Below are 26,534 nucleotides of genomic sequence, written 5' to 3' on the forward strand. Positions count from 1 at the left end.
CAGGAATAGAGTCTCCTGTTTCAGCATGATTACATTATCTTCTTCCATGGGTACAGAGGTTTTACAGATGACTGGGGAAGTGTTTGGAAGAATAAAATACGCCATGACTCACTTAGAATGCTTTGTGACTGGGATAGAGGCAGAGTTTTTGACTCCTCAGTAAAATGCTGTGTTCTCTACATGCTGTGTTCTGTTCTTCATTCTCTACAGTGTTTCGTTACAATACAGATGTCCAGCAAACCTGTGCAAACAACCGCCATCAGTGTTCTGTTCATGCTGTTTGCAAGGACTATCCAGATGGCTTTTGTTGTAGCTGTATTGCTGGTTACAAAGGAAATGGCCGGCAGTGTGTAGCAGAAGGTAATTTTAAATTATTTCAAAACAAAATATTCTAAAATTTATCACAAGTTACACAGTTTTAACTAATGAAAATTAATATAATTGTTGCCATGCTGGGGCAAATAGGGGTCTTGCAAATTTGTCCACTTCTGGGTCCTTGGGGGGGGGGGAGTCTGGGGCTGTGCGCCATGCAGGGTCTCCCCTTTTAGCTGTGCTGGTCTTTCAGGAGTAGGGTTGCCAGGTCCCTTTTTGTGCCAGCAGGGGGATTTGGGGAGCATTCTGGGGGTGGGCAGGGCTGTCATGCAACACACTAACATCACCAATGCTCTGCTTTTTCGGCATGGGGTCGGAGGTGGCGGAATTTTCTCCCTCTGTCCAGCTGGCTGCCGGTGGGCAGGAGCCTGCAAAAGTGATGGATCCAGCACCCCCATCTGGGGAATGGAACCCTGTGTCAGAGCCCCAGAGAAATCAGTTCCCAATAACAATCATTCAGAAGAAGTAAAGTTTATTGAGACATTGATAGGCTCCAGACTTATGACGTTTCTTGTTAGCACTGAGGTCAAGCGCACGAAGCCAGCAATTATAGCATAATCAAACAAGACATTAATGGCTCTTGGCCAATCAAATCTGAACTAAAAGCCCACTGAATTAACGCCCTAAGAAATCAAGGGGGAAGAGAATACTAAAGACAGTGTAGGTCTCAAGGTTACATGGCTACACCAGACACCAGACAAATAACAATATAGTGGCCAGAAATGAAAGTATACATTCCAGTTTGCACTCCCCCATACCTCTCCATGGCAACCAAGCTGCAGACAGGTGCTTTGGTTGATACCCTATTCAGGAGTCTCAGTAAAGCAATGGGGAATGTGAGTTGTCTTCACTGAACTCCCTTTTCCCTGCTGCTGCTTAGCCCTTCAAGGAGCCTCCCAGGAGGGACCTTGTTCTTCCTCCCCAGCTCACTTCAGGCTTGCTCTTAAAAGGTCTCCAGGCCCTTGCTCTTAAAAGGCCTCCAGGCCCTGTGGGCACTAGGTCAGGGCTTCCTACTTGGTAGGATCCAGGGCTGATGGGGGGGCATTGTGGGTCCTTCCCTCTGAGCTGCACCCCCTTGGGAATTTTCAAGGGCCTGCCACTGCTTCCACCCCCCCCCCACTGAGCTCTTGTTGGGGAGCTGGGAGCCCAGTCTGCTGCCATGGATTCACCTCACCAGCCTGGGTCCTCTCTTCCCCCATCCGGCTCTGCTTTGTGGGGCCTGGCTTCATGTGTAGTGGCTGCCTCCCAGGCTGCATCACTCCCACTGGCATCACTGGCTGCTGCACTGCATCCTGCAGCAATTCAGAGTTTGCCAGCTCTCCCAGTGCTCCTGCCTGCCCTGGCTGTCCTTTCCCCAATTGTTGTCTTCATGTTCCATTGTGCTAGTCAAATGGAGGATCCTCTATGTACCTCTTGCTGCTGGGTAATGGCGGGAGTAGGGGGGGTCCTACCTCTGGACAAAGTCCAATGCATTATCTCCAGCAACACCCAGAACAGGAAGCTTCTATGAAAACCTGACAGAAATTAAAGAAAAGGCTGTTGTCTACCTCTAACTTCTCACTGTTTCCAGTAAAGATATTTAAAGGAGACCATGTGTATAAACATTTCACCCCTTTCCCAGTTTGGTTAACTAGCTGTGAAATTAACTGACGATGCAATTTTTGGATCGTCTTTATTTATTAAGAAATTGTGCAATTCAAAGACTTTGCAATTTGTAGGAATTTGGTCCAAGTAATTAGAAATCTGTAAGTTCATTTTAAATAATGAATAAATGAACATTCTGAATTGTCAAGGCCTTGATCCCCCCTTAAAATCCAAATATTATACCTTTGTTTAAAATAAGAAAATTCAGATTTATTTATTTCAAATATTTATATGTGTGCCTTTCTCCCAGGCATCCCAGGACCCAAGATGGGTAACAACATTCTAAAAACCAATACAAACCAGTTTAAGAACATAAAAAGAGCCCTGCTGGATCAGACCAATGGTTCATCTAGTTCAGCATCCTGTTTCACACAGTGGCCAACCAGTTTCTTTGGACGGGCAACAACAGGGCATAGAGGCCGAGGCCTTCGCCTGATATTACCTCCTGGCTCTGGGATTCAGAAGTTTACTGCCTTGGAATGTGGAGGTTTCCCTCAGCTACTATGGCTAGTAGCCGTTGATAGACTTGTCCTCCATGAATCTATCTAATCTCCTTTTAAAGCTGTTTATTCCTGTGGCCATCACTACATCCTCTGGCAGTGAATTCCACATTTTAATCAATCTGTGTAAAAGTAGTATTTCGTCCTGAACCTACTACCCATCAGTTTTATTGGATGCTCTTGAGTTCTAGTATTTTGGGAGAGGGAGAAAAATTTCTCTTTGTCAACTCTCTCCATCCCATGCATACCGTAATTTTATAAACCTTTATCATGTCCCCCCTTAGTCATCTCTTTTCTAAACTGAAAAGTCCCGGACTCTTCAGTCTTTCCTCACAGGGAAGGTGTTCCAACCCCCTAATCATCTTGGTTGCCCTCCTCTGCACTTTTTCCAGCTCTCCAACGTCCTTTTGGAGATACGGGGACCAGAACTGTACACAGTATTTCAAATGAGGCCACACCATAGATCTATATAGGGGCATTAAAATATTGGCCATTTTATTCTCAATCGCTTTCCTAAGAATCCCTAAAACAGAGTTTGCATTTTTTTCATTGCTGCAGCACACTGGGTTGACACTTTCATTGAGTTATCCACTACAACCCCAAGATCTTTTTCCCTCTCAGTCTCAGGAAGTTCAGACCCCATTAGCCTATACTTGAAGTTGGGATTTTTTTGTCCCAATGTGTATCACTTTACACTTACCAACACTAACGTCATTTGCCATATTGTCATACACTCACCCAGTTTGTGGAGGTCCTCTTGGAGCTCTTCACAGTCAGCCTTGGTTTTGACCATCCTGAATAATTTGATGACATCTGCAAACCTGGCCACTACACTACTCACTCCCAGTTCCAGATCATTGATGAATCAATTAAATAGCCCCGGTCCCAATACCAATCTTTGTGGGACCCCACTGTTTACTTTCCTCCATTGTGAGAACTCTCCATTGATTCCTACTCTTTGCTTCCTGTCATTTAGCCAGTTTTTAATTCATAAGAAAACCCATCTTATCCCATGACTGCTAAGTTTACTCAGGAGTCTTTGGTGAGGTACCTTGTCAAAAGCCTTTTTGGAAGTCCAGGTATACAGTGTCTACTGGGTCACCACTGTCTACATAGTTGTTCACTTTCTCAAAGAACTCCAAAACGTTGGTGAGGCAGGACTTCCTTTTGCAGAAGCCATACTAATCTTCCCTCAGCAAGCTTTGTCCCTTAATAAAACAAACACTAAACCTACACATTAAAACCCTTAAAAATAGTTAAAAGATTAATTTTTTGAAGAGGATGTGGACAGCATGATTACTGTTGGTATATTCTGAAGCTGGCAGCTATAATTGTACTCAGCTTGGGTACACACAAAAATAGATCTGTTCCCATGGCTGAACCACGAGGGCAGGTGGGATATAAGTATTTCAATTAATAAATAAGGAGAGCTTCATATGGTTATTTCAAATCCTAGTTAAAATTAATTTCAGGAAGTTCATTTTAACTGTAATTATCAATGATCACGTGCATTGTTGAACTTCTTTATTTAGTGTACTTTTCCTCTGCAAAGAATTGGTTGAGGCAGTTTGCAAAATAAAAGCAATACAATAAAATTCTAAAGACAACAGCATATGAATTATCAATGAAACGACAAGCCTAGGGCATTAAAAAGACTTAGAGCAACAGTCAGTGGGCTAAAATGATGTTAATAAAGCAGTTGTCAGGCTAGCAGCAAGCAGTTTAAAAGATGGAACTCCTGGGTTGAAAGCCTGGGAAAAAAGAAATATCTTTAGTCTGCTGCCTAAAGGAAAGTAAGACGAGCACCAGGCTTTCAGTCTACTTGGACAGAGTGGGTATGGAAAATTTGGGCAAAAGTAAATGCTCATTTGTGCCTGAGGAGAATTCACATGGATGCCTACATTTTAGTTTGCCCTCTGTTAGAACTATGAAAGGTTGGTGTTATACTTGTAATCTTTTCCTGCCATTCTTTAAATAATTTGAGACATACATACATACATGTCTGTCTGTCTGTCTATCTAGCTATCTTCTCTCTCGCTCTCACTCTTTCTCACTCTTCCCCCCCCCAATCTGGATTTTTTTCATGTGACAGGCACATCAAACACACTGAGCAGTTTGGTATATAATGATGTGTCTTATATTAATTGCTTATAATGAAGACTGTCCCAAAAAGATATGTATTGACAAAATATGGTAACGAAAATTGCTGTGCTGTAAATTTGTTGCATCTGTTTTTATTACACTAGGCTCACCTCAGCGAGTTAATGGGAAAGTCAAGGGACGGATCTTTGTAGGTAACAACCCAGTTCCAGTAGTATTTGAAAACACTGACCTGCACTCTTACGTTGTGATGAACCATGGACGTGCCTATACTGCTATCAGCACAATTCCAGAAGCTTTGGGGTTTTCCTTGCTTCCTCTTGCCTCCATCGGAGGAGTCATTGGATGGATGTTTGCTGTGGAACAGCAAGGATATAAAAATGGGTTCAGTATTACCGGTAAATTTTATATTTGCTTTTTAAAAGTTGCTTCAAATTTCAGGGAGCTATAAGCAGTTGTCCAGTTGTATGGATACTTTTCGGTTTATTTAGCATGTGGACAGGATGTTTGGAAGTCTGAGGCCTACCACCTGTTTCCTCTCCTGGTTAGGGCTGCCAGGTCCCCCGGAGGGTGGAGGTTCCCCCGTTCAAAGGGCCCACAATCCACTGGTCCGGATCAGACCGGTGGGGGGAACCCCGCCCCCAAAGCGCCCGGTTTGGGCCGACATGCCTGGCGTAATGACGTCACCCGGTGGTGACATCATCACGCTGGGCACGTCGCCGGCTGACGCTCTAGCAATCAGCCTGAAAACTCTATGGTACTATAGTTTCCAGGCTGATTGCTAGAGCGTCAGCTGGCGACATGCCCAGCGTGAATGTCCTGGAACAGCATCAGCTCTCCCCCACTTTTAAGGGTAAGTGACTTGGCAACTCTACTCCTAGTTGCTTAAACATGTGGATGGGGGAAGGGCCTGGCTGATTGGGTATGGGAGACATTAAATGCCTCCTTGAGATGAGGGGTGATTGCCCTTGCTTTAAAACAGATGATGGTGCATTCACTTCTAAAGACTACTCTTGACTAGGAGATCTGGATAATTATCATCCAGTCTCAGATGTACCATTCTTGAGCAAGGTGACTTTATGAGTGGTGGCTGGACAACTCCAAAGATTCCTGGATTAAGCAAATTGTTTTCAGGCCTGGTTATTTCAGTGAAATCGTCTTCAGTGTTATTTCGCTGAAATCGTTTTGAGTGCCCTGGATGACCTGGGTAGAGTGTGACTCAGTTGATTCTCCTGGACCACTTGGCAACTTCTGATATCATTGGCCATGATGTTCTTCTTGACTGCCTTTTAGGGTTTTGGACTGAGAAGCACCAATTTGTGGTAGTTTCAGTCCTTCCCAGAGAGTAGATTTTGGATGTTGTTGCTGTGAGATTGCTGCTCTGCCCTTTGACCTCTGGGTTATATGGTTCCCCCATGCTTTTCAACATCTACATGAAGTTTCTGGGAAAGGTCATTCAGAGATTTGGGTTGGTTGTTAGCAATGTGCGTGTGATACTCAGCTCTGTAACAAGCTATTGGTGGATCCCAAGAATTCTGTGCCTGGAGGCAGTTTTTGGACTGATCAGGGCTAGTAAAGTGAAAGTTAATCTTAACAAAACAGAGGTGCTACTGATGGACAGGATTGACTCAGGATTGACATTATGGATGGGAGCACTCCAAGCTACAACCACTTAAAGGAGTAGGTTGTAGCTTGGAGTGCTCCTGGATCTGGACCTCCTGTTGGATAAACAGGTGGCAGTGGTGGCCAGGGGAACCTTTCAGCAACTTCGGCAGGTGAGCCAGCTGTGGCCCTTCCTGGACAGAAAAGACCTCACCACTGTGGTGTGTGGGGCAAACGGCGGCTGCGCCACGAGGCAGTAGTGCAAAATCACCCTACATCTTAACAAGATAGAGGTGCTACTGATGGACAGGATTGACTTAGGACTTAGCAGAATACTTCCATGTTCTGTATGTTGGGCTGACCATCGAGATGCTACATTTGGTACAGAATTCTGTGGCCAGAATGCTTACTGGAGTGGGTCGTAGTGACTATATCACTCCAGTCTCATGCTATCTACACTGATTGCTCCAGAAGCCATTCTGTTTTATATCATTCATTCTTTTGTATGTCTACAATTCCTCCATGGGCTGTTTCCAAAGCATTGGTACCATCCTTCTATCAGCACCTGCTAGACAGTGGATATTTACCTTGCAGAAGCAGATAACAGCAAAGAGCCAATTGAGCAGAATTTGGGTAGATAAGAAGGGGTAAGGAGTTGGCTTGTAGGCACACAAGATGTTTTGGGATGTCTGGCTCAGGAAAGAAGAAACAACAGGAAAGGAGCAGATGGGCCACAGCTAAGGTGAATAGTGAGAATAGCCCTCCTGAGCAATAAATGGAATTGTGGTAGCCAATAAATTCATCTCCCACTGAGGTCCCATCCCTTTGTGTGGTGAGACCAAGGAAAGTGCAGGCATAAGAGGCTCTTCAGGGCATGGGTAGTCAGAACACTGCATTACCTGCCCATGGGAGTGAAAGTAAAGAATTCTTCCTGTTGTTGTTTTGGCACTGCCACAAGGCCAAAATGAGTAACCATGACAAAACAAACAGGCAGGCCAGCTAAAAGCTTTTATTGAATATATTGTTAACAATTTATTTTTTAAAAACAGCTGCTACCCACTGATATTGCTTCAAATGTGCTTTTGTTTACAGGCCACAAGGGGCAGTTCACAAGTCCCCTAGATTAACACTTTTAGCTGATATTTCGTAGCAGCACTATTTACCCCAAAGTTATTTTTCGTAAAAGCTGGGAAGGGAAGAGAATTCTTTTGAAATCCATGCTGTTTATCTCTGAAACCAGTTGTCCGACAAAACCACTTCTTATGGGGGAAAATAGGTGATAATCTTTTCTTCCTTTCTAACCGTGGGTGCTTCCAGACAATGACAACCCCAAAGCTATTTCTTTAAATATATACATAAGAAATGATTTGATTAATCCTGACTTCTAGGTGGTGAGTTTACAAGACAAGCTGAAGTTACATTCCTCAACAGTAATGACAAGCTGATCATCAAACAGAAGTTCAGTGGAATTGATGAACATGGACATCTTACAATCAGCACAGAACTTGAAGGCAGAGTGCCTGATATCCCATTTGGTTCTTCTGTTCAGATAGAGCCCTATACTGAGCTCTATCATTCCTCTAGCTCTGGTGAGTTAAAAATACCCTAAAATCATTTTGTAGGCTTATGAATCCTTACTTCTCTGTTAACACGCTTTCTAAATCTGGGATAAGAGCATATAACACAAGTTGGACTATCTATGGATAGTGAAACTGTGTCTTATTTTAGCTTTATGAAACCAGATCTGGGTCACAGACAAAACATTCAATCCTGGTTCGTTTTGACAAAGCCTGAGTGCCACTTCTTTGGCTTCCCTTTAGATGCTGGTCCTTTGTCCTCAGCCTACATTGCGGTGCAAGCTGAGAAGCAAAGTTTTGCTGTAGCACCAAGTCATTTATCTCTGGCTGGTGATACCGGGAGGGTAGAGAAGCTAAAATAATTCAGCACAGAAATAATCCACCAGTTCATGAGCCCTTAATTTTCTGGATTTATAGATTTAACCCTTTCCTTATACCAAATGTACTTCAACCAGACACATACACAATCTCAGCCAGACTTCTAAGTGTCAAACTGAATGCTCCTCCAACACACACATACACACCCAAGTTTCAACCCACAGTTAGCAATCTTCTTCCACAATTTGCTACTGAACCTCACTTTGCACCCTCGTAGTGGTAAAGCAGATCTAGGAAATGATGTACTTCACAGATGTCAGGAGAAAATACACACCTGTGCAACTGCCTCAGCCCCAAGGTGTGTGTGTGTGGGGGTGTAATGTATTCAGAAGCTGCCATAATGTGAAACATCTCATTGGGAAGCTATGTTAAGCTTCGTCTTGGACAGGGATTCAAGGCCAAGACAAATGTGTCCAATCACGTTCAAGCGAGCTGTAAGCGGGAACAAAGGTGATTGGCTCTTATACGCTCAACCATATTGGTTGTTACATGTATAGTAGGCGTGGCTATATTAGCCGGGAAATGTTTAAATACCGAGCAGCTACAATGGACAAGCTGTTTGGGCTATCAGATGTTGTACCGTGTTGGAGAAGTGTTCGTGTTGAAGATTAAACTTGAGTTTTTGCTGAAATCACTCTCTGACTATTTGTTAAGCACTGGACTTAACAGGGGGTACAGAGGTGTTCCTTTTGCAGCTTGTCTTGTAGTTCAGTGATGGTGAGACAGTCTGGGGAGTGGCACACTTCAGCGGTGACAGAAGAAGGCTCACCCTTTACACTGCTGCTTCCTGCAGTTCCCAGGACTGGTTGCAGAGGCACTGCCTTTGGAGTCTCCTGGGATGGAACATGCCAGTATTTCAGCTCCTTTAAGGCATGCATGGACAGGAAGACTTCTAGTGATGCATGGTAAAAGGCAAGAATTCTGAGACCTCTTGCCGGGAATCTCTGTAGCTCAGAGAGTGCATGAGAAGTGACAAGCCAGGATTTCTCATTTGTATATCATGTGAAACCATTGTTAAGAGCAACTGTGGTTAATAAACTAACTTTGGATTGTGGCTTCATGTCCTGGCTTAAGGGGATCAAACTAAGTGGTCACTGAGAGGCTGCATTCAGATGATACGCTAACCAGCATTAGTTTGATTAAACCATGGTTTTACATTTTACATTACATCCAAACCCACCCTATGTCAGCTTTTTCCCAAATAGTTGGTTCCTATCCATATTCGCTTTACCCACTAAGGACAAAGTGATTATATGACTATTTATAACAGAATGTCACCACTCTGTGACCTGTTCTTGCCAGGTGTCCCAGCTCCATGCCCTTTGCTGAGCCAGCCCACGCGGCCAGGCTTCCATGGCCCATTGGGGAGCCATGCAAAAGGCCTCCATGTAACCCCCAGCACATGGCTGCTGCCCAGCTGATGGGTGGGTTTATGTCCACATAGCCAGAGGGTGGCCTGGCTTGTCCAAGGTCTGGGCTACCAGCCTTGGTCCACAGAGGGTACAGTGGGGCTCTACCCCAGGCAACAGTGGAGGGCAGAAAGCCTGCAGGGAACAGGACTGGGTGGGTAGAGGTTGCATGGGCTATGAGGAGGCATTTAACCTCCCATGGCCTAGAGCTGAGGAGTCTGTCATCAAGGCCATTCATCTCTTCAGCCAAGTGCTGTCAAGAGAGTATGTGAGGAGAGTGAAGGAAGCAACTCACTTGGGAAGGAGTAGGAGCAACATAGCAAATCTCTCTTTTTTATTATATAAGTTTTATTTTCTATGTACAACCTAACAAACTACACACTAACTAAAATTACAGCTACACAGTGACCATATAGCATAATTATTGTTATCTTAGGTCAAAGTTTTTCTCTACACGTTAAGAATAAAAATCTCATTCTGTTGTTTCAATATGCATAAAGTTAAAGCTATTAACAATGCAAGAATTTGTAATGTAATATAACTATTTCTTCTTAGATTTAAGCTATTTTTTGCCTTTCTTTCCTTTCTTCTTGCTTTTATAGTCCCGAGGCGGTTTAGGTGCTACTTCTCCTAATTCTGATTCGGATTCAACCTCTGAGCTGCCATCTGTGGTTGTTTCATGACTTCCCAAGTCCTGGAAGCTATCTGCTTCTCCTTCTTCTTCTTCCTCTGTGTTCTTTTTGTCTTTTTCTGAATCTTGTTGTCTTTCCAAAAACTGCTTCGCTTTAATAAGAGAATCAATCTTTTCTTTTTTGCCTTTATAGTTGAACATCAAGCCTTCAGGTAGTATCCACCTGTAGGTGGTGGACGTATCCTGTAGATAAGTGGTTAAGTTCTTGTATAATTTTCTTTTCTTCCTTATCTCAAATGGAATGTCTTTTAGGATTCTGATCTCTTCTTTGATTTTCAGTGTAGTCCCAGATGTGGCTTTCAGTATTGTATCTCTTATGGATTTCTTAGAGAATCTGACATATATTTCATCAGGCAGGTTTTTTTCCTTAATAAATTCTGTTTATGTCCGATAGGCCATATCCATTTCGCTTTGTAGTACTTCTGCCTTGATACCTGTCACTGGTGCAAGCACTTCGCTAAGGATTTCTTTTAGATTCTCAACATAGCAAATCTCAACACCTTTCCCTCCGCACCAGAAGCCTCTGTGGGGTGGAGGAACGGATAACCACTTCCTTTGATGGAGAGGAGTAGGACATGGGTGAGGAACAAACATACTCCCTTCTCACGCCCAAACCAAAAACCTTTGGCCAGCTTTCTTTTGGGCCATCAGTGCTAGAGTGCCCTTTTACATGATTCTCAAGCAGAAATAGCTTTCCTTATATTAAAAGAAAAATTTGACCACATAAAGGTACTTTACAAGAAAACTTCATTACCAGAGAAGTTTTCCATTTTATTTTTTCTCTCATTAATAATTGTATCATGTTGCACTCAAATTTAGTAGCATGTGTGAATATTTTGGCCTTCCTGGTGACTCCACCAAGGTCCTCTAAGTGACTACCCTCTAACAAATCTATTCAGGTGAATGTATGACACATACAATGGCGAAGAACTTAGATTTTTGTATAGGTGTATAAGCCAAGGTCCAAACAGGGACAATTGATTTCTCACTCATTATAAAACCTTGGGCAAGTAATAAATAGCATTTATTTATGAGAAAAAATCCACTGGGGTAATTTCTTTTTCAATTCAAATAGCTGCTGTTATGTGTTGTTCAGTCTATTTCTGGATGTGCTAAAAAGGACTATGGACTATGAAAGCTTATGTTCTTAAAATAAAATGTTAGCTTACAAACTTGACCAGGTCTCTGATAATTGAAACCATAGATAAACCAAAGATAGGTAACTGCTTTTGTACGAGGGAGCCTAAGCTGTCAATCAAAATTAAATTACATTTCTGTTCTTATTTAAAACAATAAGACGCCTAGCTACAGACTGGAAGGTCTGTAGTTTGGCAGTTCGAGACCCTAGTGCTGCATGATTGAGTGAGCTCCCGCCTCTGGCCCCAGCTCCTGCCAACCTAGCAGTTCGAAAGCAAGAAATTGCAAGTCGATAAACAGGTGGGAAGGTAACAGGATTCCGTGCACTTCAGCATTTAGTCATGCCGGCCACATAACCATGGAAATGTCTTAGGACAGCGCTGGCTCTTCAACTTGGAAACAGAGATGAGCACTGCCCCCTAGAGTCGGATTCGACTAGCTTTTGTGCAAGGGAAACCTTTACTGTACCTTTAATATTTTAATACTTTCATTTACATGTAACTGTAGAATACTGAATGAGTTCTCTTTGTGTTCTTACTTTCCTTTATATTAATATGATGATCTTTTTGTTTCAGTTATCACATCATCATCTACCAGAGAGTACACTGTGACAGAACCAGAAAGAGATGGAGTCTCGCCAACTTACACAGTTCCTTACCAGTGGCGGCAGACAATCACGTTTGATGAGTGCATTTATGATGACTCTCATCATTCTGTTTCAGCCACACAGCAGTTATCAGTGGATAGTGTCTTTGTCTTGTATAACAGAGATGAACAGATTTTACGATATGCAATGAGCAATTCAATTGGTCCTGTCATTGGTATGTTTAGTGATATTATTCTGGTTTAATTTCCTTAAAAATTGGCTAGTAGCCTGTTTATTGGCTATTGTGTGAGAGAGCACAGCCACGGATATGGCAAATGTTGCATATTCATAGTGGACAAAAAGCCTTAGTCAACAGTTATGCCTTCTGAGATATGGGACCTCTGGCAAGCATCCTTATTATGCTGTTCTTAACACTAACAGAGAGAAATATTGTGTTTGTTTTTCTTGTACCTTGTAATATCCTGGTTTGGGATGGCTAGTTATTTATCTTCAGAATACATTAACATGTTTAGTCATTTCATCACACCCACAAGTGGTACAAACTTCTTAATATATATGACAATAGGATTTTTAGCATTTTCTGTTAGCTGCTTAGAGGCCACTCCTTTTCCATGCATGATTCCCAGTTAGTGTGTCAGTTCTAACAGAGACAATTTCGTTTTTAAACAGTATTTGTTGTAGTTATTATTGAGCCCACAAAATCTGTCAGGAGAAATAGTGAGTTCATGTAACACATTCTTATTTTAATATCTTCTGTGGCCTCTTGCCAGGTGATTCAGCTGATATAAACCGCAATCCTTGCTACACGGGCTCCCATGGCTGTGACACCAATGCAGTCTGTCGCCCAGGAACAGGCAGTCAGTACAGCTGTGAATGTTCAGTGGGCTTCCAAGGAGATGGCCGTGTATGCTACGGTATGGAAATATCTTTCTGTAGAAAAAATGTTGACTTCTATAGAATCAGCTATGAATTATTGCCTTTGCTGTGGATTAACTAAAATATGCCACGGCAATTTCTTGTTTTTTGACATTATATTTTTTCGTCATGCAATGTTTAAAAGAAAGCACATGCAAGTGGATGAGAGTACTTGAATGCTGCTTCAAGAGAAAAGTTGCATGATCAGGCTGTGTTCAAACTGTTCTGTCTTTCCTATGATATTAAAAAAAGTGAAGAAATCCATTAAAATAATCTGTAAACAACTGTTTTCAAAACATAAATGCATGTTTTGTTAAGGAAGCAATATGTTTGAAATATTGCTGTTTCTCCTTTAAATATTATGAAAGGTTGTGTACAACTTACCCAAATATGTACGCATTTACAGTATCACGAGGGAATGAAGTAGGCTTAGGTTCTAGGCTCCCATGTTTTTATCCCCCTCCTGCTTCTGCATTCTCTGTAGCATAGGGTTGCCAACCCCCCCGGTTTGCCAGGGGTCCCCCGTTTTTTGGGGGGTTCTACCCACCGCCGGCCAGATGGCCAGCGGGGGAAGCCCCACCCCTAACACCCACAGCCACCCCTCTCTCTCCCTTTAAGTGTGTGGAACTTGTGTTTCCTCCCAAGCCCGATCTCCGCTTGAGATCAGGCTTGCAGGGAAATGCCAGGTGCACTTAAAAGGGAAACGTGGCTGCTCTTAAAGGGGAAACACCGGCTCCTGCACTTAAAAGGGAAACGCCGGCTCCTTTAAGTGCAGGGAACTGCCGTTTCTGGAGATCTGGTGCGCGGGGGGGGGGGCGGATGTCCCCAACGTGACGTCATCACGTTGGGGATGCCCCGCCCCCTCCAGGAACGCCCCCAAAGTCCCCCGCTGGGGGTGGAAGATGGACTTGGCAACCCTACTGTAGCACAGAGAATTTCTATTCCTGTAGCCTGTGCTTCCCTAAGAAGCTACTTCCTAGTTGTTCTCTGGTTAGATAATCATCCCACACTGTCTAACACCTTCCTTTTGTACGTATACACACAGTATACTCAATATGGCTGTTCCCACAGAGACATAAATTATTGAGTTTGCCTTCAGTCGGAACATACCACAAATCTGTATTGTAAATTTAAAACACTCATATTCTGAGAGATTTCCTCTGTACAACTACAAACACATGGAACATATCGTTTGCTGTGGTGTGGAGAGAATCATCCCAACTGAGCTGAATAAGCCATATCAGTGAACAGCTTGCCATATAACAACTTTTATGTGGAATGAATTAAAATAACCTCCATGATGCAGCTGTGAAGTGTGAGCGTGTTCTGAGTTGTGGCTCTGATTAAATTAAACCCCAACAAACCACTCAGCTGTAGTGGCAAAGGTATTGGTTTAGATATGGTAACTCCAAGATCCTATCTCTATTCTGCCGTAAAACATACAGTTAACTGGAATAAATTAGTCTTTCAGAGAAAACAAGATGTGATTTGCAATCACATGTATTTTTACCCAGGTTTTCTTATTAAACTAAAAGCAGATTTGGGAGGTTATGAGTTTAAGTGGAAGAATGACCGAAGGGGTGGACTGTTCAAGCTTTTTGCCTCCAGGCATCTTTCTGCAATTCTGAGGACGAAAAAAGGCTAGTGAGGAAAGGGTTGAGTAGTTCTACCTCTTGCTCCTGCGTTGTGTTTTGACTAGTTTGCACCTTGTAGGACTGCCATGAAACACAAATACTGTTCTGAGCTCCTTGGAATAAGGCAAGATACAAATGAACCAGAATCAAAATGATATCAAAGTAGTGTTCTTTATCACACATGCCTCAATGGTCCATTTGGCAGAGATGTCTGATCATGTAGTCAACAGAGGATGTCATAATCTGTTACGATTTGCAAAACTAGGAATGTCTTCAGTTGAATTAAAACTGAACAACAGATGCATCACTCAGATCTATCTCATGCTTACAGCAGAACCCAGGGAGGCTGTGGAAACCATGAACAGATGCCTGGAGGCAGTTTTTGGATGGATGAGGGCTAAAAAGTTGTAACTTATTTCTGACTCAGTGGAGGAGCTTCTGGTGGGGTTTTGACCCTCCACTAGCGGGTGAAGACTCTTTTGTTTCCTTTGGCATACTCTTAGTAACTTATTGACCCTTTTTCTTGGTTGTCTTATGTGTGTTGTCTGTTTATATGTGTTTATTGAATTGTTTATTTTATATATACTTTATTTTAAATGATGTTTTAATGTTTTGATCACCCCCTTGGGAAACCTATTTGAATGGAAAGGTGGCATAGAAATGTTTTAAATAAATAGATATCATTCCTGTCTTTAAGAGCTGTTTAAGCAATCCTGCTAAAATAACATTGTTTGTGTGTGTAGATATAGATGAATGCCTGGATCAGCCAACAGTATGTGGCAGCAATGCAGTCTGTAATAATCAGCCAGGAACTTTCAGATGTGAATGTCTAGAAGGGTATCAGTTTTCAGCTGATGGACGAACATGCGTTGGTGCGTTTACTTTCCAGACTTTGTTTATTTTGTTTGGGATAATAGGATCCTCTGAGTAAACTACCAAAGTAGTGGTTTTCTTTTCTTCACTTCTTTTGGAAGACAAAGATGAAAAAAGTAATTATTTTTTTAAGTCTTGGTTTTTCTTGATGAATATAAAGAACGACAAGGCTGTTCTTAATTCAATGATGGAAACGCTTAGGTTTCATAAAGAATTATTGTTGGACACACACCATGGGCTTAAGCTACCAGTGTGATGTTTGTACCTTTGGATTTACCATTCAAAATATGCATCTGGCTTAAGTTAGACACACACACAAAAAAAAAGAGGAACTGCACCAGAACCCAGGTAAGATGCTAATGGGAAATCTAATAACAGTTACTTAATTTAAAAAATGTGCTGTTGACCTTCAGTGGAATCTGCAAAGACTAAATAAATTACTAAATATACAATTTAATCTTAATTTAGAATTAAGCTCCAGAGTGAATTTGATATGCATCTTGCATTTGTAGTCATATAATAGAATAATACTCATTCAATAATTCTAAACAAAAATCTTTTTAAAAAGCAAAGGCCTATTTCTTCCAATAAAGTCAAAGGTACAAAAGAAGCATATACATATAACTAAAATGCATTAACATAACAGTTAATTTGACAAACAATGGGGATTAAAGCAGGGTTAAATCCATTTAAAATCCATAAACTAGTCCAAGTAAAATCCATAAACTAGTCCATAAACATTTCCAAGTACTGACTGACCCAAAATCTGAACCTGCCATCATCTACTGCAAGGCAATGGAACTTACAGTAGCAAACAGAAGATGAAATTGTAGCAGGCAGGAGACTACATTCTTGAATACATCATCACTATATCTAATTTTCAACATGGCCAGTTCTGTGGATTCTTAAATGTGGAGACTGAAGGCATGAACAGACAAGACAGATCTTTGTGCAAACCTGGAAAAAGCCCCAGGTTTGTACAAAAAAAATATCATAGGAACTGCCAGATAATTGAATAAATTATTTCCTTTCATAGACTGGAGTTGTTTAAACATCTGTTGGAGAGAATTTTAGCTTAAGAATTTATATTTATATTTAGGATTTTTGGCTCCTTCCTTTCCCCTTCATAAACATAATAGGTTAGCTTATTCTTTAGCTAATGTTACAAAAGTTAAACATCTTAAGTATTTCTTGGTAATATGAGTGTGTGTTTTTGAAGACTTTGTGTGTGTCACTATTTGACTTGAAGTAATCCAAACCCATCAGAGCTCAGATCTTTTGCTGCTAGTAGATCAAGTACCTGAATGTTGATGTTGTAACACTTACGCAGATAAGGATAGAGACAGGTATCTTATAAAATCCTACACATTCTCCTGTTTTTATATATTGAAGGATACTGTTTTTCTTGGATCTTGAAACTATTAATTCTTTGGGCATAAGATTTCATGTAACATGGGGGGGAAATCTGGCCTTTAGGCCTCCATTCTCCAACATGGTGCCTATGAGCACCAGTTCATTCACCAATATCTTTCCTTGTGCCTGCCATATGTGTCAGGAAAGGGGGTGGCAGGTATCATTACTGGCAGCTGATTCACACCTAACTTCATGTAAAAGGGATTTCTCAGGAACTGCAGGATCAGCAGCTCCTGCTGGAAGATCAAGAAGATGGGTGAGCACTCTGCTGTAAGGAAGAGAATTGTTGTTTGGTTAGTTCAAAAAACAAGCTGTGTAGAAGTGACTTGGGCCACTCTGGATAGAAGGAGAGAAACAAAGTTTTGAAGGCGGGAAGGGTGGTTGTTAGCTGATGGAAGGCAGCAGGAAGAAGCCAAGAACATGATAAGCCAGGGAGGAAGGCATACAAAAAACAGAGTGAAAAGGTTTTTGATTGGTTCTTCTAAAAAGTTATCTCAGAATTTCCCTTTGACCAAAATATTAAAGAAAGAACTTGATTAACTTTTAAAATGTTCTTTGTATATGTCTTTCTAACTTACAGCTGTTGATCGTGTCGTCAATCATTGTGTGACAGGCACACACACTTGCGATATCCCTCAGCGTGCCCGCTGCATATACACCGGTGGTTCTTCTTACATCTGCACATGCCAGTCTGGCTTCTCTGGAGATGGGCGCTCCTGTGTGGGTGGGTAATTGCTTTTTTGCACTACTTTGCATCTTGTGCTTGGAGGCTTTTGCATTTCAGTTACACAAAGCTTAATAATTTGGTTTGGATCCCTTTGACTGTACATTAGCCTCGATTTGGCAATAGTTGAAGTGATTGTCAGCAATGCTGTGTTGACATTTACTGGGAAAGGTTGTCAGTTCCAAATGCATCTTGTGAATGTCTGAATTGGCAGAAATAGATTGATAAATGCTGGAAATGTCCTCTCATGGGTTCTGGCTCAACCAAGGCGGACTATTCCTCAGACAAGGAAGAGGCACAGAGCAACTCAGCCTCTTCCGGAGTCAACCCTGAAGAGGAACCTTTGTCAGCACCTGAGGAAGGAGAGGCTCCAGCATCTGAGGTGCAGCAAGGTGAAGAGCCTGAGGTGCAGTTGGAGGTGCAGTTGGCCCAGCACCCCCAATTGGAGACAACTCGAGGCCAGAGTCCCCACCTAGCTCACCTGAATGTCCCAGGCACAGGGCACGCCAGCGTCTGGAGGTGCGGGAGAGACAGAGGAGTGCCAGACTTCAGCTGTTTCAAAAGCAAAGTGAGGGTGTCTTTTCAGGTCGCCTCCCAGGGAAGGGAGGATAGAAGTATAAGCAACCACGCTCACCTGCCTTGGTGTGGATGCAACCGTGCAATCTCGGACCTTGTCCAGGCTGCCAGCCTCTGCTCTTTGCTCCGGAAAACTCTGACTGATTTCCCGGCATTGTGACCCTTGGCACTGTTTCTCGGCTTTCTTTTGGACTGTGTATCTAGCTTCAGTGAAGTATATCCATGGTGACCAGCCAGAACCAGGACATGTCCACTATTTTCAGATGTTCACAAGATGCCTCTGGGATTCCTAACACAGTAATATGTTGTCAACGGAACTCCTGACATTCAGTATAACATTTATAAAAGCAATCTGATTGCACATATTACAAGCAAATATCCCAATAATGTGCAATATTGCTATGATAGGACTATCTTAATTCAAGCTAAATGTGTCACACTGGTTCTCATGAGAGTGTCTCTGGCAGGGAGCCGATGGGCTGCTTTATTCTACTTTAGCTCCTGAGGTGATATATCCAATATACTGAATTTTTAACCCTGATGTGAAAAACGTATCACCTGAATAATAGTCATTAGTCTGGTTAGCTATGGCTATGTACATGGAAATCATTTGGTAATTTCCAAGTTATTTATGTATAAATAATTTTGTTTATGAACCTTAATTATTTGTTCTAATCAATGGCTTTCTTTTATTATAAATTTTTGTGTGGTTTAGATACAACTTATTGTTCCAAGGGTTCCACAATTGCCACATATGCTTTCTTTAATTTGGTTTCTCCCCATGGATCCTTTTGAGATATAGGCTGTCCCAGGAGCAGATCTCAATTTCTAAATGGAGAATTGCCTGTGTTCATTGTATAATTGAAATTGTACCATTACGTATGGTCAGGGCTGGCCCCATATTGCATGGGTGTGGCCATTCTACCATGGCAGCATATGAAAAAAGAAAATGAGTGCTGATCTAGATCATTGAGTAATGTCTGCATATTGCTCCTGGCAGAGCAAGTAGCAGCTTCCGGATGTGCAGTATGCATTAGGAAGTCAGTGGGGTGAAGACAGAATGAAACACCTTCCTGCACTGTAGCTTCCATTGTTGTTTACACTTTTAAAACTTGCAGGATATCTATTCACAGATCTCCTGACGTGTTTAGTTTGGCCTGAAGGTTGGCACTGTATGTCTCCCCCTGCCCACATTTACCTTACAGATACAGTGAGAAGCTGCTTATTTTGGTCTTTTACTTCACAGATATAGATGAATGTCAGCTCAGTCGCTGCCACCCAGATGCTTTCTGTTACAATACTCCGGGATCCTTCAGCTGCCAATGTAAAGCAGGCTATCATGGGGATGGTTTCCAGTGTGTGCCAGGAGGTAAATGTTCAGAACAAATTTTAAAATTGTCTATCTAGAAGGAAGTGGTTGATGGAGAATTTTGCTGGGATTACAGTTAAGTAAGTGGAGGTTGTGCAACAACTGTATGCTGCGTATTTGGTGTGAACTGTGTGTCTTATCTAATTTGAGTTATTTGGTCAAGCAGCAAATTGCTTTTTGCTGTATCTAACTGAAATATCAAGATTGTCAGAGTAAGACTTCTTAATTTAAAACTTGTATAATTTTTTACTCCCTTTCAGAGTTCAACTAGTAATCTTATGTAATAAATTCAGAGAGGTAGGTAAGTACACAGTGTCAGCATCTGCAGAGGACCCACTGCAGGCCAAATACTCTTGGCCCATCTAGTTCTACTAGGAGGTCCTTTAGGACAGTCTTCCACTTCCTAGGCAGAGAGATGCTGAAAGCAGTGACTCCCTGGCTCCCCTTAGCCCTGTGTGCAAGGAGCAGATGAAGTGGAGGAGGAAAATGCACAGTAGCACACTTAGGTTGTGGCGGAGACGATCTGAAACAGTGTGCAACTGCAATAAAAAAGGCCAACGCTATGCTGGGGATTATTAGGAAGGGAACTGAAAACAAATCAGCCAGTATCATAATGCTCCTGTATAAATCGATAGTGCAACCTCATTTGGAATACTGTGTGCAATTCTGGTCACCACACCTCAGGAAGGATATTATAGCATTGGAAAAACTGCAGAAAAGGGCAACTAGAATGGTAAAAGGGTTGGGACACTTTCCCTATGAAGAAAGGTTAAAGCGCTTGGGGTTCTTTAGATTGGAGAAATGACAACTGAGGCGTGACATGATCGAAGTTTATAAGATTATGCATGGGATAGAGCAGGTAGAGAAAGAGGTACTTTTCTCCCGTTCTCACAATACAAGAACTCATGGGCACTCAATGAAATTGCTGAGCAATCGGGTTAGAACAGATAAAAGGAAGTACTTCTTCACCCAAAGAGTGATGAACATTTGGAATTCACTGCTACAGGAGGTGGCGGTGGCTACAAGTGTGGACAGCTTCAAGAGGGAATTAGATAAACATATGGAGCAGAGGTCCATCGTTGGCTATTAGCCACAAGGTATAGATAGGAACTCTCAGTCTGGGGCAAGAGAAAACTCTATATTCTTGGTGCTGGGGGGTGGAGCAACGGTGGGAGGGTTTCTAGTGTCCTGGCCCCACTGGTGGACCTCCTGATGGCACCTGGTATTTTTGGCTACTGTATAACAGAGTGTTGGACTGTATAGGCCATTGGCCTGGTCCAACATTGGCTTCTCTTGTGTTCTTATGAAGAAATGAACAGTGACTCACAAAAACTCATACCCTGCCACAAATTTTGTGAGTCTTTAAAGTGCTACTGGACTAAGGTGCTATTCTTGCTCTTTTCTACTGAAACTAGTCCTGTTAGTGCATGTTTCTCTATAACATGAAAGTGGTTACTATGGAAAATGTACCATACTGTTTACAAGTCTATATTATATTAATTCAGGAAAGATGGCAAGTCTTCCAGTTACTTATAGAGTTCCCTGAATGGGGATAACTTGTTTTTAGATGAGAAATAATGCCTGTTTTCTATTTATATTAGATTTTCTAAACAAAGTTCGAGTCCAGTGGCTCCTTTAAGACCAACAAAGTTTTATTCATGGTATAAGCTTTCGTGTGCACACACACTTCTTCAGATGGTTATACGATCTTCAGATGGGCATACGAAAGCTTATACCTTGAGTAAAACTTTGTTGGTCTTAAAGGAGCCACTGGACTCGAAGTTTGTTTTGCTGCTTCAGACCAACATGACTACCCACCTGTTGGATTGTATTATTGGTAAATGCTTCTAATATCGTATGCCAATAAAAGGTATTTGAATTGAATTGAATTGACTACCCACCTGAATCTATTAGATTTTATGTTAGTATGGTCACTGTTGGTTTTACTTAGTTATTTTGAATTAAGATTGTATTAATTACTTAGGATAGATTTTAGCTCTGGTCTAGAGTCCACATATGGATGGGTCTTTCATGTACAGAACTAAGGATCAAATTAGGTGTGCACCCAGGTTGGGTTGTTCATGTTTTGGTGCAGTACATAGTTATAATCATCGTCAAAGACAGTACATTGCTCTTCAAAAACATATGAGAGGTATGTGTTTATTTCTGGAGACAGGAAGCATATGGCTTCAGTGGACTTAGAAGGTTGTAATTTTGCGTAGGACTACACTGTTAGGCTTGGATCCAAAAAACTGAGTGATGTGTACTCATTACAGGCAGGCTCCCAGCTCTCCCTTCCTTCCACAGTTTCTTTTTCACTCGTGTGCGACCTCTAAGAGTTCAGGGAGCCTACTGGAGTGGCATGGGATGTGGCAAATGGGGGAGAAGAGATCAGCAAAATTGGGGATCCCTCTCTGTAGAACACAGGAAGGTGTTACAAGAAGCACCTTCTGTGTATAAAAGGGAATGCTTGGATCCAAGAATTTCTGTCCCACTTCTCTCCCCACAGTAGACTTAAAGTTGTTCACAAAAAAACCCCAGCAAAATATAATTCATAAAACAAAATATACGTCACAACTCCAACTCCAACGTCACAACAATGGAGGGCAATTTTGTAAAAGGGACATGATTGTCGTCAATCTCATTATTTATTGTGTATTATCTTGCTTTTACTGTATTATTTTCTACTTTTGTGATGCCGTGCTTTTGCTTGTTTATGACATATGATGTTGTAAAAAGTCTGATACTATTTTTGTGTTGCTTCTAATTTTTGTGATCCTAGATCTTGCAAGACATTGTTACTTGTATGTCTCATGCTATTCAATATACATTGTTTTTCACTGTGTAATCTGCCTTGAGTCTCAGCAAGAAGGTGGGCTACATATAACATTAAGTAAAATAAATCAACTCCTGAGCTGGTCCTTGATCCACTGTGTCATTTCCGTCCCTGCTAGAGGCTGCAGGCAATAGGCTAAGAGCCTTCTGGCTCTCACCCATAACAGCAGAAGTATCCCTTTCAGCTGACCCAAAGATGTCCCCAACCTCCTGCTCCACCATCTTTGGTATCATTTCCGTTACCATTTCAATGTTGCTTTTACTGTCTTTATTTAAACTAGAATGTTTGGTTGTACACATCCAGTAATTATTTGTTTTATACAGCACACAGCAAATCCTCTTGGAGCAGCTGTAGAAACTGCTAGGAATTTTACATACATTCCACACATAGACATTTTACTAGCAAAAGAGTTATCGATGTAAGCACTGGCATTCCAGAAGCTATTAAGAATGTCTGTACTTCATTATTCCTTCACGCTCCATTATTTCAGTTCAAAAAGAAACAGATGGCCAAACCTTGTCACCCCTTCATCTCCCATAGGCTGTGTTTACCAAACAGAAACCACCCCAGACACTCTGGCTGGGTTCTTTGACCACTAAAAGTAATTTGCCAGGATTGTTAATGTGCGTAATCTAGTTCACATGGGAAATACTGCTATAGCTTGATGACAGAAGCAAATATAAATCGATTAGAAGAACAGAAACCTAATAGTGATGTTGCTGCTTTTTGAAACTGTGAAGGAACATGAGTGAAGAAGCAAAGATTACTTATTTTGGTACACTGAATTATCCAAGCATAGAGAGAAATCAGTTGATCTACATCTTATGACAGCTGCATTTGGGCTGCTTTAAATCCTCCATGGTGTGACTTCACTCTACATGGTGAAAATGTAACATGTGGACTAAGTGATTTTTCTCCATGCTAATATAAACAGCAAAAAATATCTGTAGTGGCATGGAACTATTTAAAGTTGCATTTCTGCAACATGGCCTCTTCTGATTGTTCTCTTAAGTATTAGCTGCAACATTAGGCAATTGCATTATAGCTTGGCTTAACTGTAGGAACAAAGAATTTTCTAGTACATCATTGTACCAGCCTTTATACCTACCTGAACATCCAAGAATTAATGCAGTGTTTCTCCATTTCTCAAGGCCTGTTGTAATTGAAGATGCCACCAACTTCTTATTATCAGAACTTGGAATAGAAGCCTCAGCAAACATTACAACTCCAAATTGTTCTCTGGCTTGGATTGTATATCTGAGCCAAAGAAGTACCTCTTCTTCTCTTTTACGTCCTGTGAGGGATGCAGAGGCAGACCAACAGACAAAGGAAGAGTTTCCCCGCCTCCCTCTCTCCTTCCTTTCTTCTCCCCCACCCCACAATGTCTTTGTCCAGCATCCTGATAGTTACAGTACCCAGAGCGCACCAGATGCCTTGGATGCTGCTGAAATAGCATCAGAGGTCTATGGTGGATGAGGGAGGCAGGGAGCCTTTCCCTCTGCCTATGTTTCTGTCTGTTGCCACTGCTTCTGCAGCAGCAGGAGCGGGATTTCAAATTGCAGTTTGTAGCTAGTTGTCTGAATTCATAAGTCACGGTTTGTGGGGTTGTCCCTCATGCAATATAGACAACATTTCTGCCTCCTGGGTAGAGATAATAAAATTTCAACACATGTTGAAGTCATGGAAAACCTTTTTATGTGTGTGTTTTTTAACAAAAACAAACAAACCCAACCCTGGGAATTTTGTGGGAAATTGAAATATTCAATAACTTACTTTTCTATTAAACCTAAGCTACCTTTACTGGTTTAACAAAATACAGTGCATCATTTTTATCTTACTCAGCATATAGGATTATACTATTTGGCATTATTTATGGAATTTAAAAGTATAAATATCATCATAAATAAAGTGGACAGAAAATATAATAGGTAGGACTACCAGCATATCTGGATACTAAGCTTAATGTTATAATATTGAAGCTGAAGTTTCATTTATTATGGTCGAAGACCAGCAGAATCAGATCTACAAAATCAAACAACTAGACATATCAACAAGACACACCAACAAGACAGTTCTAAAAGTATGTGTATGTGTTTATGTATATATACAAATGTGTGTATACACACACACACACACACACACACAATAAAAATACAAAACTAGAAAACATGGTGCATTAAATTAGTACTGTACCTTGGTAGACTCCAGCAGCTGCACAGAATCTTGCAACTGTGTCTGAGGCTCAAGGTCAGCTAGAAGAATGGAGGGGTACTATTCCTCCAGTCTTCCTGGAATTTTATGGAGGACAGGCTGAATAAAAGTGTATCTGAGGTCTTCGTAAAATGGACAGTGCAGCAATACATGTCCAACTGTTTCAACTTCCTCAGTAGCACAGGGGCATAAATGTTTGTGAAACTGAATACTACTGTACCTCCCTTCCCATAAGACATATGGGAGTGGATTAGAATGGGCCAGAGTAAAAGCTGTTCTGTGTTTGGGGATCAGTAGATTAGCCAAATAATTTGATAGTTCCAATTTCTTCTTCTGAAGGTGATGAAATTTCGCAGTAGAACTTAAGTGGTGTTGGAGTTTAATAGCCCAGATTCTTTGCTTAATTTCTGATGTAGCTTTTGAATACCCCAAGGTTATTAAACTGCTGGTAGAATAGCCAAAGAATTATAATTTCTTTTTCCATTTTGACTGAAAGGCGTCTATTAACACCAGAGGTGCCAGACCTACAGGAGAAAAAATAACCAGTGATCAATCCTGTGTATCCATGAACAAGCTTCCAGAGAGATTAAACCTACTTCTAGATGCAAAACTGTGTTTGGGAACACAGTGAGTGACTGTTAGGCTGCACGACTTCAAGAGCACTGTTAAATAGCATACGTACATAGCTGAGAGCCATACAACAACTGAGAAATAACCTTGACCACAAAGTCACATATAGCTGAAGGAACTAGGGTTGCCAGGCGCGATCGTTGCACTGACAGGAGGATTTGGGGGTGTTTTGGGAGTGGGCAGTGACATTCCCAACATGATGATGTCACATGGAAGTGACGGTGGTGACACTTTGCATTTTGGACAGACTCAGTGGCTAAAAATTGGGCTCAAACCATAACGTTTTGCCCAAAAAGCAGAGTGTCGCCATGTGATGTCGCCGATGCAATGATGTCACTTCTGTGTGATGTCATCAAGTTGGGGATGTCACTATGCAATGTTGCTGTTCGGGGCAGGGCTTCCCCTACCAGCTAGCTGACCAGCGGTGGGCAGGAGCCCTGAAAATCAGGGGATCCCTTGCCCAGACCAGAGGTCTGGGAACCCTAGAAGGAACATGCTGGACACCACTAGTATAATTTTTCCCCCTCAGAGCAGAGTCACTTCTCTGGGCATTCCCAACTAAATTCTTGATTTGATTTGTGCCAAGACCCGAAAGAAAGAAAAACTACACCTAAATATTTAAAACACGTAACCTGCTCAATAACATTCCCATTAATTAACCATCTGTACTTAGATCTATTAAACACAATCAGGGGTCGTTTCATAGAAAAAGAACTAGGGGAACTCATTAGCATAACTCATTAGCATATGCCACACCCCCTGACATCAGGGGCTCGGCGGTGGACCTGCAAGGTCGGCGGGAGTGCAAGGAAGCCCCGCCAAGGCCCTCCCTGGCTCCAGGCAGGCAGGGGTGGGGAGAGACGGGGAGGAAGCAACTTACCCTCCCTCTTCTCCTGCCTCCTCCTGGCTGAATGAGGGCCGGAAGTGGGGCAGCTGGAAGCAGGGGGCGGGGCTTCATCATGTGCCCCGCCCCTCACCCGGGGGAACTGCGTTCCCCCACGATCCCCCCCGAAATGACCTCTGAACACAATTATTTTGGAATTTCTGTAATTAATTGTTAGATGTTCATTATTATAGTATGCTGCAAGGGCTCTCAACATACACTTTAAACCTATACAGCTACAAGACAGCAGGACTGCATCATCAGCATAAAGTAAAACTGAAAGTGCTCTAGAAGGCCAGTGAAGGGGGATGGAAACTATATTGAGAAGACCGAACTCTTCAATAATGTATCACCAGTATGAGCGCTCTTTTTTCAGTTTTCGCAAAAAATTCCAAGTTTATTAGAAAAATTGAGAATGTCCTCAGACGTTTTTATGCAGTACATTTGGAAAGA

General features: G+C 41.9%; 1 protein-coding gene across 1 annotated transcript in view; it reads left to right on the forward strand.

Annotated features, from left to right (window-relative positions):
- The window catches only part of LOC107123641 (nidogen-1-like), a gene marked incomplete at its 3' end in the record, with an annotated part of 53,595 nt that overhangs the window by 23,141 nt on the left and 3,920 nt on the right, over positions 1 to 26,534 (forward strand). The window contains exons 5-12 of the mRNA XM_015426915.1: positions 211 to 360; positions 4,763 to 5,014; positions 7,607 to 7,807; positions 11,986 to 12,231; positions 12,788 to 12,931; positions 15,310 to 15,438; positions 17,433 to 17,576; positions 19,399 to 19,521. Of these exons, the coding sequence (XP_015282401.1) occupies positions 211 to 360; positions 4,763 to 5,014; positions 7,607 to 7,807; positions 11,986 to 12,231; positions 12,788 to 12,931; positions 15,310 to 15,438; positions 17,433 to 17,576; positions 19,399 to 19,521 (1,389 nt within the window). The remainder of the gene's footprint in view (positions 1 to 210; positions 361 to 4,762; positions 5,015 to 7,606; positions 7,808 to 11,985; positions 12,232 to 12,787; positions 12,932 to 15,309; positions 15,439 to 17,432; positions 17,577 to 19,398; positions 19,522 to 26,534) is intronic.

The sequence above is a fragment of the Gekko japonicus genome, unplaced genomic scaffold, assembly GCF_001447785.1.
Source record: "Gekko japonicus isolate JY-2015 unplaced genomic scaffold, Gekko_japonicus_V1.1 scaffold141, whole genome shotgun sequence".
Classification (NCBI taxonomy): Eukaryota; Metazoa; Chordata; class Lepidosauria; order Squamata; family Gekkonidae; genus Gekko; species Gekko japonicus.